The 16,627-nt window shown below is 42.0% G+C and overlaps 1 protein-coding gene and 1 long non-coding RNA gene across 6 annotated transcripts in view; one reads left to right on the top strand and one right to left on the bottom strand.

Moving 5' to 3' along the window:
* The window catches only part of LOC130684614 (uncharacterized), a 74,412-nt gene that overhangs the window by 24,282 nt on the left and 33,503 nt on the right, over positions 1–16,627 (top strand). The gene's annotated exons all lie outside the window — the stretch shown is intronic.
* LGI1 (leucine rich glioma inactivated 1) overlaps positions 10,548–16,627 on the bottom strand; it is a 39,590-nt gene continuing 33,510 nt past the window's right edge. For 2 of the 5 annotated variants that reach the window (XM_036880148.2, XM_057506111.1), the window contains one exon: positions 10,549–15,283. In XM_036880148.2, the coding sequence (XP_036736043.1) occupies positions 14,448–15,283 (836 nt within the window). In that variant the 3' untranslated portion in view covers positions 10,549–14,447. Of the gene's footprint in view, positions 15,284–16,627 lie in introns of all 5 variants that reach the window. The other 3 variants (XM_057506110.1, XM_036880149.2, XM_036880150.2) reach the window with 3 other exon arrangements.

Below are 16,627 nucleotides of genomic sequence, written 5' to 3'. Positions count from 1 at the left end.
TTTTCATGCCTTTTAAAGAGTAAGAATGACAGGATGTATCTGGGCTCAAAAAAAAAATATCCATTGATCAGTAATGCTGAAATCTTACTTGAGGAAGAAATCTGAAAAGTAGGAAAAATTTAAGCTTGATGCACAAAGATGTCCATGATTAGTTTTGATTATAGAGCTCTGGATATATTACAAGTATTTCCCAATAATAGATAAATGTTTCATAAATATATCCACTCAATGTAATATTGTACAGGTACTAAAAATAATTTACAACAAATCTATAATATAAAAATACTTGTTATAATGCAAGAGAGAAAATTTTCCTTAGCCATTTTTTGTTGTTTTATGCAAGTGTTCTTTAAAAAAATGCATAGGCAGATAAAAAGAAGAATGGAAAGAAACTATACCAAACTATTAAAAATGGCTGTCTCTTGGTGATTTTTCCTTTTATTTTCTGTATTTCTAAACTGTCATGTTATATGCATAAATTATTTTTATAATAGAAAATCTTTTAAATGAATATGTTGTCAAAAAGCTGGATGACAGAAGAATGAAATTTTAAATAGGTATGCTTTCTGTGATTATAGAAAATGGATTGGCATACCGTAAAATGACTGATTATAAAAGATGGCTCTGATAGGCCACAAACATTTAAGGTTCAAATCCTTGCTTTCTCCATTCCTCTCTGTGCCCCTCCTGTGCCCCCTTCCTGCTTTCCTTCTTTCTCCTCTTTATTTTTCAAACATATAGGGGATGAGAGAACAAGAAGATATTTAATTGGTGGGTGCCACCTTATTAAGGCTGTCATGGAACACAGACACACAAACATATTATTCACTGTCTATCTGACATTCAGAATTAACTAGGCATCAAGTGTGTTTATTTGCTAAATCTGGGCCCCTGACCTATGGCCCTGGTTTGGAAGTGAATCTCCTTTAAGACAGCTGCCACCAGGAGGCAGGCGGGCACCGTGTTCCCTCTAGGTGCCGGCTCTGGGCATCCACGGAGCTCCCTCTCCTAACCATTGCCACCCCGACCCCACCTCAACCATGACTTTCCCTGCTCACTCCTAATCTTGCTTTATTAAAATAGCTAAACTCAGGAAACATTTAAAACCGTTTCTAAATGTGAAAAGAGCCCATAATATAACATGCATCCTGCCTTCCTAATTAACTGCAGTCCCAAATTAATTCTTTCTTCCTTTAAAAACCCGAATTTTGCTTGAACGCTCCCATCACTCACCCCCTGGCTGGGACGCATTCCCTCCTGCCCTCTATACACCGGCTCCCTTTCTCCCCACAGGCCTTCCTCAGCTCATCACCATGGTTACATGGGACCTGTTTCTGCAGTGCCCTCTTCCGGAGCCTGCTTACGAGGTAATTTCCCCAGTGAATTCCAACTCCTCTCAGTAATCTCTGCTTTTATCCTCCTCTAGGAAGAAAAAAATCTGGGGGAGAAAGAAAGAGAGATACAGAAAAAGAGAGAGAGAAAGAACAGCATCCCAGCATCTCAGATACCATATTTCTTTCTATCTGTAACCTGGAGAGTTTCTCCATCTAACACTACGTCTTCTTTTTATTTCCCCTTTTTAGGAGGAACAGCTACTCCTGAATCTAGGCCTCCTACTCAGGTGTCAACCTCAATCTACATTTAATGCTTAAAGTTTTCCTAAGCATTTGCCTGTCGGTTTGCTTGGTGTTTGGTAACCTGAGATTCCGTGAGTTAGATGATTTTCTACGCTCCTCAAGGGCTACAGGATAACCCCAAATTATGCAAATGCTCATTCAAAGGGAGAGGCAGAATTATGTTAGTGTCTTCTATAATTCTATTGAAACTATGATTCATAGGGTCCATTCTCAAAGAAGACTTGCATCAAATGATCACAGTGAAGCAACACCTTTTCTTAATGTCACGAAAGGGCTGTTCCCTACACATCACTTATATTCCCATGACCTTGCCTACCCACTCCCTTGCACAGCTGCTTCTGGGCCTCTTTCTTCCCAAATACGGATTTGGACCCTCTCCTTCAGCCTAGTCTGTGAGTTTTCTTTGTGTTTTTCTTCTTCCACTTCTGTTTCATGATAGTCCCCAAAACAGTACCCTGTTCAGAGGACCATGGGAAAGAAAGAAACTGAGTAGAAAAAAGGTAGAAAAAACCTTCTTTAACTTACAGGGCCAGGGGAAGAGCTGGGAACACTTACATATTTGAAAACAAAATTGGTCATAATTTCTTTGAGGCATCTGAGCATCTTCCTATGTCGATTGGGACAACTAGCAATAACTCTGAGTGGTTCTGGTACTCAGCCCTACACATGAGGCTCAGTGAGTCTTGCTGTGTTCATCAAGGGCAGTACGATTCAGTCATCTCTGGCTGCACCAAAGGAGAAGGGCAGGCAATGAAGCAGGCTCACTCCTGTGTGCACCACCCTTGCCATACTCACCATCGCCTGAGAACACTGACCTTCTGGAGAGGAGGAGAGAGGGCAGATCTTCTGGGAAGGTGAGAGCAAAGAGTTTATGTTATCCCACTTTGTTGTGGAGGTGGTGGACACTAGACAATGCAATGGTAAATCTGTTGAGGCATGCAGGGGAGGATGGGCGGTTGTTTCAGGCTGAATTTAGTTAACTGTTTATCTTGGCAGTCATTAGGAGTTCTGCTCTGGTCTGCAGCTTTCTGTGATCCAAACTGCTATTCTGACTGTTCCTCTTGGGATGACCAGGCTTGGTGGATTGATCCAATTTCTCAGGAGACAAGCCAATGGATTGACTTCAGGGAAGGACATTGCCTTCAAGAGTGACAGATTTGGGGTACTGCTTTACCATTGATTTTGAACTACCGAAGCAGGATGCTATTCACATGGTTTCCTTTTCCTCTGGCCCCTGCTGCTTTCCTCATCTGGTTGAAGCAAGACCTTGGCAAAGCTTACTCAGCAAAACTTGAATTGTTAGTATAGTTCTTAAACGTCTGTTCTTGGAATTTCCAGAATAGCCTCACTGGCCACTCTCTGGGGAGGAAATCTCCTTCCCCAAACCTTCTTTCCTACTTTAGACATACCTTTTCTAGGGAATACCATTGTGGTCCTGGTCTCCTGAAGCACAGATGTCCACAGCAGCGGCCACATGGTCGCTTGGACCACCAGCTGGGGCAGTCTGCTTCCACTGCTCTCTCCTGGCTGCAGTGGGCTTGTTCTGCCTATTAACTATCAGGTTATGTCCCCTCCATAGCAGGTGCCAACTCCTCTTATTGTTAAGGAGTATGGCAGCTTCCAGGTAGAGGTTACATGCCTGGGTGAGTGATTCTGGCATCCATCACAATGCATAATGGGTTATTTCTGGGAAGGGCCCTGAAATATGGCCAGAAAATGTCTGAGCTCATCAACTATGCCCTGTATTTCATTCGATTTGTTGTCAAATGATGATATTTCTGACCTTGCCCCCTCATATTGTGATAGTTCCTATTTGGAGACCTCTAAACATAAAGCTGCTTGCTGTAGCATAATAATAATAATTGTTCATCTGCAGCAGCATCCTTGAAGTGGTGGCTGAGCATTGCAGAAATCTCAAGTACCAGCATCAGGTTTGACCCTTTAAGCGGAAAGTAAAGGGGAGATGACTTGGTGAGATGCTGATAGAGGTGAAATTGGGCAACCTGGAGACAAAGGAGACTAGGTTCAGATATCCCAATGTGCCGGGTTATTAGGGACCCATAGCACATGCCAAATTTCCTTACATAATGCAGATCTCCTCAGAGTCTTGGGCTGGCCCTGCTGGCCCTTCCCAGTGCCAGTGCAGCCTGTCAGTGCAGTACCTGGGAGGTCCTTTTTGGAGGATCCACCTACCACGTAGCCTTTCTTCTTTCCTTTGAAGAGGCTTTAAACAGATACGTGTACTTAGAAGTGGTCTGCGCTTTGCCCCTACACCAGTGTAAATACGGTAAACATGAAAATCTGGCTCACATCATTGATGACTGTGGGACATATTGGCCTCATATTGCCCTGAGGACAGGGGGGCAGCACAATCCTTCTCAAACCAACAGTGACATCCCAGAAGATCAAGGAACTAGGACTGTTTTCAGACAGACTGGACTTGAATCCTGGCTTTGCTATCTATTAGCTACATATCGTGGGTGGACTTCTGAACCTCTCTGAACTTTAATTCCTTCTTTAGAAAATAGTGATAAATAATAGCATTGTTGCAAGAGTTGAATGACTAAATACATTTAAAATATTCAGCATGCATGCTGCACATAGTAAGTGTTCAATAATGGTAGGTATTATTATCGTTTTCAATCATTAATGATGTCTTCAGCCTGTTAAATGTAAGTATGCAGGCCATGTAAAGATGGGAATGTGTCTGAGCTGGCATTTATTAAAGTAAATGGAGCAGTGCCTTTTAGGAAATATAGAAAAGGGGTACATTCTTCAAGCTTTGTGGTGAAAATAAGTACACATATGGCTATTTAGTGAGAGGGAGGGGAAGGGGTTTTTTAATTTGGTATTTCAAAAGAGTATCTGTGCTTGTTCACACTCCATTCAGAGAACAAGTCCTCTTTACTAAACCTTTGTGAATTCTGTGCTAAAAATATTCCATTCCCATTTGGTGCAGTGAAATGTCATATCCATGAAACACCAACATGCCAAATGCTGCTTGCAGATCCTCAACCCAGCAAGTCAACAGGAAATTGTGATCATCCTCAGTATGTTCATACTGTTCATCTCAATAGATTATTCTGGAGAATTATCTCTGGCTTAATTGTTATCTTAGAGCTATCTTAGAATTATAAAAATAAAGAACTCATGTACTCCAACCAACTCATTTTAAAGAAAGGAAATTGTGGCCAGGGAGTAAAAGTGACTTCTCAAGGTCACAAAACTATAAAGGTGGTGGTATTGGGCTGAGATCTCCAAACTTCCAAGCTATTTTTTTTTCCCGTTATAACAGAGAGCTACAGAATTTTTAGAGCTGAAAGGACCTTTAGGATGACCTGATCAGTTCCAATACCTTCTTGAGAAAATTGAGGCCAAAAGAAACTCAGATGTCTTTCCCTGGGTAATATTTAAAGCTAGCATTCCAGAGCTTCTGGCCAACTTCTGGCCAACTTCTGGCCAAGCTTGGTGCTTTTGACACGCCAGTAGTCAGTCCAATGTGGGTATTTAGAGCAGGGAGTGGGCTTGTGATGGGCTAACATCAGAATTACCTAAGGGACATTTAAAAATAAAAATCCATGGGTCCCATTCTTTGGAAGTTCAGTTTCAGTGTGACTGAAGTGGGGTCCTAGGAACCTGTATAGTTTGCTTTCTGGGTGATTTTGGGGGACAACCAGATAGAGGAGCCATTATTAACAGAAGTCAGTGTTTCATGTTCTACTCTTTGCTGAGGTTGACCAAGGGTAATTTCTGGCTAATGACTAGATAGCTGTGGAAAACATAAGTCAGGAAAAGTCCTGGGCCACTAAGGAGTCCCTAAGATTTAAATCTTCAAAGCCAACCTCAAGGTGACTAGGGCGGGAAAGAGCTGCCCCTGCCAGATGGAGATTGACCTATGGAAGCACATTCAGTAGAACAGAAAGTGATCTAGGAACCCCTGGTCTCATCTCCCAGGTATGGTGGCAGCTAAACCAGAACTGGCAGCTCAACTTCCCTTGGGAAAACATCAAAACAAAGGATATCCGTTTAAATATTTTAAAACAATATTTGAGAGAACACCATTAAAAAGGGTATATAGGAATTGTAACAGTGAATCATCATTAATAATAGACAAAGATGGAAGATTACATTTTGTCGAGTTTTGCAAAGTAAGAGTTGGAAAGGCTCTTGGAAACCTTTCAGTGAAGGGATTCTAGACACATTTGAGGGTGTGGCCTCTCCCTGGTAACGCTGGCTCTCTAAGTGGAGATGCTCAGTAGAGACCACACACCCTGCAAATGACTTTTGTTATTTTGCCTGTTCAGCATCCTTTCCTTTTTTAAAATAGCACTACAGTTTTACCTTAGGGAGTTACCCTAACCTCACTCTCATTCCACGAGGTTCTCATTCATGGCACATGACCCAAGCTTGGCCAATCAGAGCCTTCGATCCTTAGCCCAAGTAATTGCTTCAGGGGCACTGGGCCAATCAGCATCAGCTCCGGGTGTTTGTTAAAACTACTGTCTTTCTGCTGAGCAATCCTAAAGTGGCAAGATGTTGGACCAGCTGGTGGGTATTTCTCCACCACAAAAGGAGAGACTGACTTTGAAATCAGTCAACATGGAGGAAAACAGAGCCAAGAGTCATAGAAAGACAGATTTATGAAAATATCATCTGAGTATCTGGTCCAGGTATTTCTGAAGCTAGATGCATTTTTATGTTGGAACTAGTTTATTTGGATTTCAGCAGTTTACAACCGAAGAATCCTGACCACTGTGTCTCCTCAAGGATCAGAACCTGGGGTGGAAAAAATAGTGGTGGGTATTTGGGAAAACCCCACATAGAATTATGGCACACCCATTGAGAATGGACAGGGTTTGGAGATGGGAAATGGGAGTATGCTTCTCACCAGACCACTTCTACTTGAGGATGACTTACGCTAGTTTAGGAGACTTGGCCAAAGTAACACAGCTATGATATGGTAAGCCCCTTCGGAGCTTGATCCTGTCTTCTTTTAGGAAAAAAATTAATTTAAAAAAAGTAAAAATACACATCACTCAATATGACTGACAGAGGCAGTGTTGTAGAATTGCTTCATTTTATCATTTAGGGATATCTGGCTTTTAGTGATATAAAAGCCAGACAGAAAGTTGAGCTAGTTTTCTTACAGTGTTCCCTCCACTGATGAAAATATTGACCACATTTTAATAAAGCAGGCTTTATTCAAACAGCTTATTTTCCCAAAGTCCTTCAGTGTTCCTCAGTAAAAATGCCTGCATGTGACAGTCCATGACTCATGGAGGTATTCCATGCTGGAGCTGGGGAATGCTGCTGGGGTGGTCTGGCCATCCACCTGTTCCTCTCTTGCTGGGCTCAGCTGCCTCTGATGGGAAGATCACCTGTGTTTTTGTGCGACCTCTTCTTCTAGAAGTGCACAGACAACCTCGGCTCTCAGAGAAGGATGTGAAGGTGCTTAGGAGTCTTCTGCCTAAACTGATCAATAATTACAGCTCCCATACAACACGCATCACTTTTGCAGTATGACCCAACTTAGAGTTGTCATATGCAGGCTCCCAGGTCAGACTTGCTGGCTGTGTGTATGTGGGCAAGTTATTAATCTCTTCAATAAAATGGAGGTATTATTAGTAATACCTCCTGGAAGAGTTGGAAGGCTTATATTAAATCTACAAACCCACTCTATAATGGTCATTACAGTATTCACATTTTATAGACAAGATTAACATTCCCAAGGTTGCAGAGCAAGGTCATAGGAGTAAAATCACAATCATTCGGCTATTATCCATCAGTAGCACATGTTATGAAGGCTTAAAGACAAAATATATATTCAAAATTCAGAACTTTGTAAACTGTCAGATAAATACCCCACTCAAGAACCTGGAGGGCCCTCAGTAGCCTCAGGCTATTAATTGGAATTTATACCGATGGACACAAGGGGTGGCTGCTCATAGAATATCCACATTGAAATGCAAACCCAGGTCTGCTGGAGTACAAAACACATGATGTTAATCACTATGTCCACTGCCCCAAAGAGAGAAATATTGTGGGTACAGCAGAATAGACTTACAGGCAAAAAGTGAGGAAACATGGGTCATTTTTCACTTCTCCTTTAGATCCCTATAGAAGTTGCTTTTTAAAAAATTTTTTGCACACTGCCTTTTAGAAATAAGTCCCGGTGGCATGTAAATCCTTTAAGAATAGGGACAACTTGTTCATTTTTGTTTCCTTCATATCATCTAAAATTGTGTCAGGGGTAGGCATTTACTCATGAAATAAATTGTGAGATTTACTCAGGAAATAAATTGTGTGTGAGGGACATAGTAGGTATTCAATAAACATCTTCAACGAAATTGAGCTTGTTGTGCCCATGGGTGTAAATCCCAATCAATGACCTGAGGCTACTGGGGACACTCCAGGTTCCTGAGTGTCTGTCACATTTTTAATATATATATATATATATACACACACATTTATATATATATTATATATATATTTATATATTTTTTATAGTATATATATTTTTAATATATATTTTGTCTTTAAGCATTTCATAGCATGGTGTCACTGATGGATACTATCCAAATGAATTCTGACTTTGCTTCTTAACTCACTATACAACTGTGAGCAAGGATGGAATGACAGTACAGATAAAGCACTTGGTAAATCATGACTGGCTCATAGTAGGTGCTTAATAAATGCCACCTATTATAATTAAGTTAAAATGTTAAAGAATATTTCCTATATTGAAGAATTTTTTAGAATCATTAACTATATGTGGGTAGACAGGGTCAAAGGAATGAAGGACAAAAGACAACTGTCTTGGGTTCTGGCCCTTTCTAGACTGATTTCTGGGACACAGTTTTGCTGGGAAGTATTGTTAAAAGCTTCAGCTAGGGAATATGCCTCCCCCTGGGACATCTCTGAGTGGTACTGACCATGGATGTGGATCTGTCTCTGGGAATAAAACTTATAAGAAGCATCAACTTTCTGAAGGTGTTAGTATCAAACTTCCTGCTCATTGGGATCTTCACGTATTAACTGTAAATCAGTTACCAAACTTCAGTTTTGTAGACCAGGATTTATTCAACGAATAAATTGTGTGTCTTTCCTCTTCCAGCCCACTCTGATTATTCCTGGGAAGCAGGTCGGCATGTGCAGGCCAATTGTTTTGGGGGTAACCTATGGCCAGAATTCTTCATGGGGCTAGGAATTCACTGTAGGGGATGTGGCTGCTTCTCAGATAAGAAAACAGGAAGGCTGAGCTGCCAGGCTTAGAGCTATTTCATTTGCACCAGCTTTATGGACTTTCTGCAAAGTAAGACTGTTCTAGAGGACAGAAGGTGGGGTGGGATAGAAGAATCACAGATGCATAAGACACAGTCAGGGCTGTGTAACCTGGTGGGAGAGAGAGATATGTCAACAATTAACCATAATACAAGGCTGCATGATGAGCCTTGTTCATGGTAAAAACCATGGGCTGAACAAGCCAGAGAAGGAAGAAATCCACATCTAAACTGGTTGGATGAGAGTAAGATTTCAAACGGTAGAAGAGTGGAGAAGGGGTGTTATTGGTGGTTGGAGGAGCCTGGGCACAGAAGCATGTAAGTGCTCAGATGAACAGGGATTGGCAAATTGTGAGGGTGACAAGCATGGATGAAATGGAGGATACTGGAGTAGGTGGAGAAGCCGGGCTAGATTTTAAACTCCACCTTTGGGACTTTATAGGGCCATTGTAGGTCTTCCTAGTCCTGTGGTATCCCTGGATGCCCCAATGCTCTTGATAGCAATCATATTAAAATGCTTCTACAACCCAGATTAAGATTGACATGTAACTTTAAGAGTTGAACTGACTGAGCTGAACTATCATTGACTAGTTCAGTGTATATACAGATGTGGTCCTAGGACCTGTGCCAGCCCAGGAAGAGTTTGACATCATTTTGGAATGACAAAAGTACAGACCTTGAGAGGCAACACTGAAAACTTTTATAGCCATTTAAAATTGCCTCAATAACCAAGCATGTGATCATTTTTCTAGTTATTCATTTTTAATCTACCTTTCAAATGGGTCCACAATACAAATGGGCATACATTGGTCTAAAATACATTGGAATTTTTAAAATTTCCATGGTCTAAATTCTTTTAAACATTGGAAAAATTTTAAAACTTGAGGAAAACCTCTGATCTGGTTGAAATAATACTTTCTAAAGAAATTCGACTTCAGAGATGACAAAGGAGTCGGTGAAATTGAAGATAAATAAATAGATATTATACTTTGAATAGCAGAGAAAAAAGGATTGAAATATTTAGTACTCACCATTGTAACTACATTGTAGTACATTGTGCCTAACTATTCTGACCTAAAGGACCAGGGTTGCTTATCCCCCTGTTCTGTCTCCCACCTCTCTCTCTCTCGTTCCCTCTCTGGTGGATCTGGGCTGCACTGCCAGATCCTCCTTCAGGAATGAAGGACTCATTTTCCCAGCGGCTGGGAGGATTACGAGATGGACTTCTGCTGCTGATGGGGATTACATTGGCTGAACAATAGCTTCACCTAAGGCCATGTCTTTGTCTAGAGACAGTCCACGTCCAGTGGCTAATCCACATGGAGGTTCAAAGGCCTGGTCCCCTTGCTCCAACTTGGGACAACGAAGAAGGGACAGCTTAGCTCTAGAGCTCCTTACAGGGTTGCTTTCTTGGAATTGCATCCCAGCTCAGCTGCTCTCTTTGTCAAATCCTCCTTCCTTCTCCTGCCTTCCAGGTGTTGATCTCAAGGTACTGCTAATAAATGTTTGTACATTCACTTCTTAGAGGCTGGTTCTCAGGTGACAAGGCCTGGGATATATCCTCCCAATCTTCCCTCCATTACCTCTCCTCCCTTTCTTTTTAGTCTCCCTTTTTCACTCCCACCCTCTCCCTTTTCATACTCTTTCTCTCTTTTCTTTCCTCTTTTTTCTCTCCCTCAGACTGTGTAGTTTTTCACCTCTGCTCCTCTCTGAGTTCTCTTCTCTAAGTTCATTCTCTTCTCACTTTCGGACCAGCTTCCTCCTGCTCTTCTGGTATGTGGACCATCATGGCTGCTCCAAAATGGTGTCTTCAGGGCCTTAGTCAACATTGCTGCAGCATATGCTGTTGGTGTCCCACCCAGATGCCCTTTACTAGGTTGATGCACCCATCCTGCAGCTGCCATGGGTGTTGGTTAATAACAGCTCACATTTGTGCCCTTCTCTGGAGGATTGCCCTTAGCTGAATGGAACCTTCTCTGCTGGAGATGTCTGGAAGGTTATGCTCCACACTCTTTCGTCAATGACTGTCAGATGAGGGGTATGAACTCCCATTCCCCTTGCCTCAGGGCAGGACACACTCTGTGGTACAATTCATGCTCTAGAGTTGCCTGTGGGGTGATGCTGAAGCTAGCTGCTCCTGAAATGACATCCTTGCATGGCGTCTTCTGCTGCCCCATGCTCTTCTCACTCCCTTACAGGCACAGCCTGAGAGCGCTCCCTCAGTAAACCCCTCTGCTTTGAGGTATTTGACCTAAGATCATCATTTTACAAATCTGGTGCCCGTGGCTAACTAACCCAGCCTCTGCTCTCCGCATTCCAAATACCTGGAGAGAGAAGTGGATTGGCTCAGGTTGAGCCCAACTTCTGAGTTAAACACCTGGATCAGGAGTTCAGTCCAGGTCCAATCATCTGTGGCTAGAGAGGGGGCGGGATTATATAATACACGTTGGATGAGGGATACAGGAAGAGGGAACAGCACTCTGAAGACCGGTCAGTTCCTACAGAAGTGAACCCTACCATATGTCCCCCCGCTCAGTCTTTCTTGAATTAGTTTTCTTAGCCTCCTCATCCTCGCTGTTCTCCCCATCTGCAGTCCAAGATTCAGATTAGAGGATGAGGTTTTGAAAGGGAGAACCACATGATGGAGAAAGATCTGAACCAAGTGAAGCAGTGCAGGAGTAGTAGCCTACCTCACACAGCTCATTTCACATCTCTGGGTCTCAGGTTTCAAGTAGACTAGAGAGTCAGTTAACTAATTTAAATAGTCTATACTTCTATGAAAACAAAAAAGGCAGAGTCTAGGTCTTAATCTCTGTATCACTGAACTCAGCAGAGTGCCTGCCACAGAGTAAGAACATGGTTAACATATTGAAAACAGGTGATATCCTTCAAAAATGAAATAAAGTGAATTACATTAAGACATTAAGGTAGAGCATGATCCAGAAGCATGCAATATTCTGGGTGTGGAGCCCATTCGCTATAGCTAGCATTTGGGGAGTGCTAATTTATGCCAAGTTCTGTGTTGAGCACCCCATGTGCTGTTCTGATCACTGCTGTTGTGTAACAAATCACCCCCGAAACTTAGCAGTTTTAAACAACCATTTTATTGTGCTCATAGATTCTATGGGTCAGGAATTTGGACAAGGCACCATGGAGATGGCTTATCTCTGCTCCTTAATGCCTGGGTCCTTAGTTGGAAAGGTTTGATGGCTGGTGGTAACTTGTCAGCTGGGGCTAGAATCACCCAGAGGCATCTTCGCTCGTAGAACTGGTGGTTGATGTGGCTGTTGGCTGGAACCGCAACTGGAGCTATTGACCAAAGTCTGGGCTTCCTCTGAATGGTGGCCTTAGGCTAGCAAGATTTCACACATGACAGCTCAGGGCTCCAAAAGCAGTTGTCCCAGTTCACAAGGCAGAAGCTTTATCATTTTTATGACTTAGTCTTAAGTCCAACTGGATCATTTCTCCCACATTCTATCAGTCACAAGCCCATACAGATTTAAGGATAGGGGAATTAGGCATGACCTGATGGGGTGGGGACAAGTTTCTCAAGAGTGTGTAGGATGGGAGCTATTGTTGCGTACATATTTGCAAAATTAATCTACCATGTGCTCACTATATCATTTAATTGTTCCACTGATTTGGAGTAGGCATTATTGTCCTTTTGCAGATGAAGAAACTGAGACTCAGAGAGGTTAAGTAACTTGCCTGTGGACAAAGCCAGTAAATGGCAGGGCCAGACTTCAACCCAGTCTGTATGGGGCAGGTATTCTCAAACAGCATGTATGCTGCTTATAGGAAAAAGGAACTGAAAAAAGTAGGAGTCAAAGGCCAATTCTTCCTATGTACAGGATCAGGAGTTGGGAAGTTTTCTTCTCCCCCATGACCCCAATGTTGGAGTTATTATCTTCCCACCTGATAAAGGAATCTGGTTCCTGTGCCTAACTCCACAAAGTGTTGCTTCTCAGAACCTATGTAACTTTGGTGTGTAACTTTGATGCCTCGAGTTTGCCAGATATATTCTGGCAGTGGGGTGGCTCTCTACCCTTCCACACCTCCCAACTCATTTGGTAAAAGAATCTGGGGAGCAATAAGCTGGAGGGAGCTCTGATCCCCTCCGTGAAGGTGGCACACAACCAATTCGTGCCAGAAATATATTCTCTGCCATGATCCTCTTTTGAAATCATATCTTCTCTTTAAGTTCAGACAAGGACCACTTTTTTCCAAGAACTCTTCTTTGAGAGTCTGTGACACTTATAATGGTCAGATGATACTTGGCCCTCACTGCTTGCTTAAATTTTGTGCCCTAACCTCCAATTGGTCTAATAAGGCCCCAGAGGTCAAAGACCATGTCCTACTCTTTTTCAGTTCTCCTCCCTGCCACCACCAGAATGATAGCCATTCTTAATAGGTACTCAATAAATGGCTGAATAGATTAAAAGGCTCATGAGGTTTGCTATGAAATTATAACAAGAGGACATATGTGCATCTTTGAAAACAGTTTTTGAGAGCCTGTTCTATCACAGGCATTGTGAGGCTTTAACAGCCCAGGTGATCCAGGAGCAGGACTTTAGAAAATCAAATAGGAGCTTCCTGGGGACTCTGCACCTGATCAGTCGTGTGCCAAAACTGGGTCTAGAAGTGAAGCTTCCTTGATCTGAGTAAGAAGCCTTCATATCAGGTACACTTGAGGCAAGTGCTGTAAGATTACAATCTTTATCAGCTTTCAGATGATTCTGGAGTCAGACATTTAGAAAATCCCTGAATAGGGTTTTTTAAATCCAAAATCCTGACTTTAGCTTCTCCTATAAGTTGTCTGAATGATGTTTTCAGCTGGAGCTACCAGAGAGGAAAGGATGGGTCTTATTGTTCTTTATTTCAAATTAGTCTTCTTATAATAGGCAAGTTTCTCTACCCTTCTTTTAATCTGTCACCATTTCACCTCAAAGTGTTCCTAAAAGCAATGGCTTTTGGAAACACCTTTGAATGTTCAAAATCAGCTGATAAACATGTTCATAAATTATAAATTATGGGTAATCAATATCAGTGTTTCATCTTCACTCATGATTCACACAATAAATTATTGATCCAAACATAACCCTATTGTATAAAACTATTCCCTCAAAATACCATCACCAAGAAGAAAACAGCTCCTTTAAATAATTACCTTTGGGATATGAAAGAAAATGTAAACATTTTATTTGGCAGTTGTTTCTGAACACATGAATAAATAAATGAAAAAGTACATATTAATATTTCTTTTGGAGTAACAGATACCATTAAACGCTTATTTACACATCTGCACTGCAAAGAACAGTTACACAATTCAGTTTTGTCTTATAAAAGGTACCTTCCCACACCACTGGACTGGACGGTTAAGGATGGAGATACTGGTAGTGCATGGTTCTAGCAGTCTCAGTGTTTGAAAGGCATTCATTTGCAAGTGTGATAAGAAGAGTCGTCATGCATTGAATTCATCCGGATCATGTACTGTAGAAAGTTGCTGATGGCAGCCACAGAATTTGGTGGGTCATGCGCTTAAGTCAATTATGACATGTTTGTAAATCTGTGTATTTCCCTTAAAACTGGAAGCAAAAAGAAAATTACGCTTATTAATGGACACATGCGTGAATGATCTTGGTGCCTGAACATTCAATTCCTGAAATTTCACAAATTTGGCTTTCTCTGCATCCCAGTTATACACTTGTGTGAAGGAATAATCACTACCGAGGATTGCATATTGATAGTTATTTATCTGAAGAGGCTGGAACACCATGGATCCTCGCGATGGCATCCTCTGAATGTCCTGAAATGAGGAGCCTCCCCATTTCATTACTTTGGAATCACCAATGAATCTTGTCAAGCAAATGTATACGTCACCTTTCACTGAGAAGTGCTTAACGGCGTACACATCCTCCATGTTAGGGATGTCAGTTTGGTTAGTGAATAATTGTGTTGCTTTGTTCCACTGATAAATTACAGGACGCTGGGAACTACTGGACAGGATTAAATGAGGCGTTCTGAGTGTCTGAGGTGTTCTGGCTATTTCTAGATATTCCACATCGGTGTCCCTGTACCACGCATGTAAGGACTGATGGGAGTAGAATCCGTTTCCATTCCATTTGTAAATGGTAGTAAAACCAGCTTTTGAACTGTCAGCAACAACAAAGTACCAGTTGTTTTCAATCTTGAATGTTTCAATGTCATTGGGTTTTCGGATTTTGAGAATTTCAATATCCTGGATTTTTATGAATTTATTTGCAAAACTGTCTCGCTTATAGATGTGAGAGCCGCCAAACAGCTGGGCCACAATAACATAGAGCTGGGTTTCAATGACTATAGGCTTGCACACTACAGTAGATGTTCCTGGGAAAAGACAAATGGGAGATTAGTTGGATGGCCATCCTTTTGGAACATGTAAACATGCAGGCTGAGGCCATACAACTTCCACCAAAATCAGCCTGAAATAAGATATTTCCTTGGTTGACAAGGCATGGCCAATCTCCAAGACCCAATGGCAATAGGATCCTAACGTTCTTTTGGGGCCTTGTTACATACAATTGAGTTGTCCTGTCACATGCAACCTGCACTAGAAGTTCAGGACACATGACTACAGCCTGAGTGTTCTCCTCTCACTTCCTGCAGAAAGCATTTCATCCCATGACACATCATGAGTTAATCATCATAATTGTGGTAAAAACTGCCATTTATTGAACACCTACTATGCCAAATCATCTCATTAAAATTTCTCAGCAATCTTGAGGGATATATGTTATTATCCTCCCTTTTGTAGATGAACAGACTGAAGCTCAGGGAGGTTCAGTGCTGCTAAGAGAAGGCAGAGTTAGGATTCAAACTCAGGCCCACCAGCATCTCTTTGCTTTTAACCCAAAGCGGGGAGGTGAGCTGTTTCAGGGCTTCCAACCTTGGCATCCTACCTTGGGCTAGGATCCTACAGGGTTATAGAACCACGCTATGAAGTCTTGAGTGGAGATCTGGGCAGACCATTGGCTCTACCTGTAATTGGTTTGTTCTAATTGGGAACTGCTTCTTGCTCTAGAATAACCTAACTTTCCCCTGAGAAAGAAAGAGATGCCACCTGTCATTTTCTGAAACTTTAGGTCACTGGTTACAGGAGAGAAGAGAAGGAAAGGAGTCCTTGAGATAAGTGAAGGAGGGGTACAGTCATGGGCAATGCTCCTGAAAATTACTTTGGGAAATCTCAGAAAACAATGTGGGTCTGTCAGTGGCCTAGATAAGTATCCTTTTGGGTGAGAATTTGACATTTTATCAGTAGATTCTGATTTCCTAGAGGGAGCTTGGCTCTAGGAAATCCAAAGAGAACAGGGCAAATATGGCCCCCAGGTGTTTTCTGACTAGCTCTAGGGGCTTTAAGGCAGTAAGTTCTGCATCAACTCTTTATACTAATTGCTCACCCATGGGCAAATTTTTCTGTTTGTGACCTTTTCTCTTCTGTATAGTGAGGGTTTGGACTAGATCAGGGATGGCCACTAGATTTCAACTGTGTACCTATATAGATCAACTGATTGACTGTGACTGCCTGGAGAACTGTGTTGAGAAGAATTCTGTGGCTGTGTCTCTACTCTGCAAGAAAGAGCAACCATGATCAATTAGTGGTGTCTATCTGGGGTGAGGGAGGGCAGAGTGACTGAATACATGGCATATAGTTGTCATCCAAGACTAAATGAT

Source organism: Manis pentadactyla, chromosome 8 (genome assembly GCF_030020395.1).
Source record: "Manis pentadactyla isolate mManPen7 chromosome 8, mManPen7.hap1, whole genome shotgun sequence".
Taxonomy (NCBI): Eukaryota; Metazoa; Chordata; class Mammalia; order Pholidota; family Manidae; genus Manis; species Manis pentadactyla.
The sequence above is the reverse complement of the archived record's forward strand: the minus strand, read 5'-3'. Positions and strand labels throughout refer to the sequence as shown.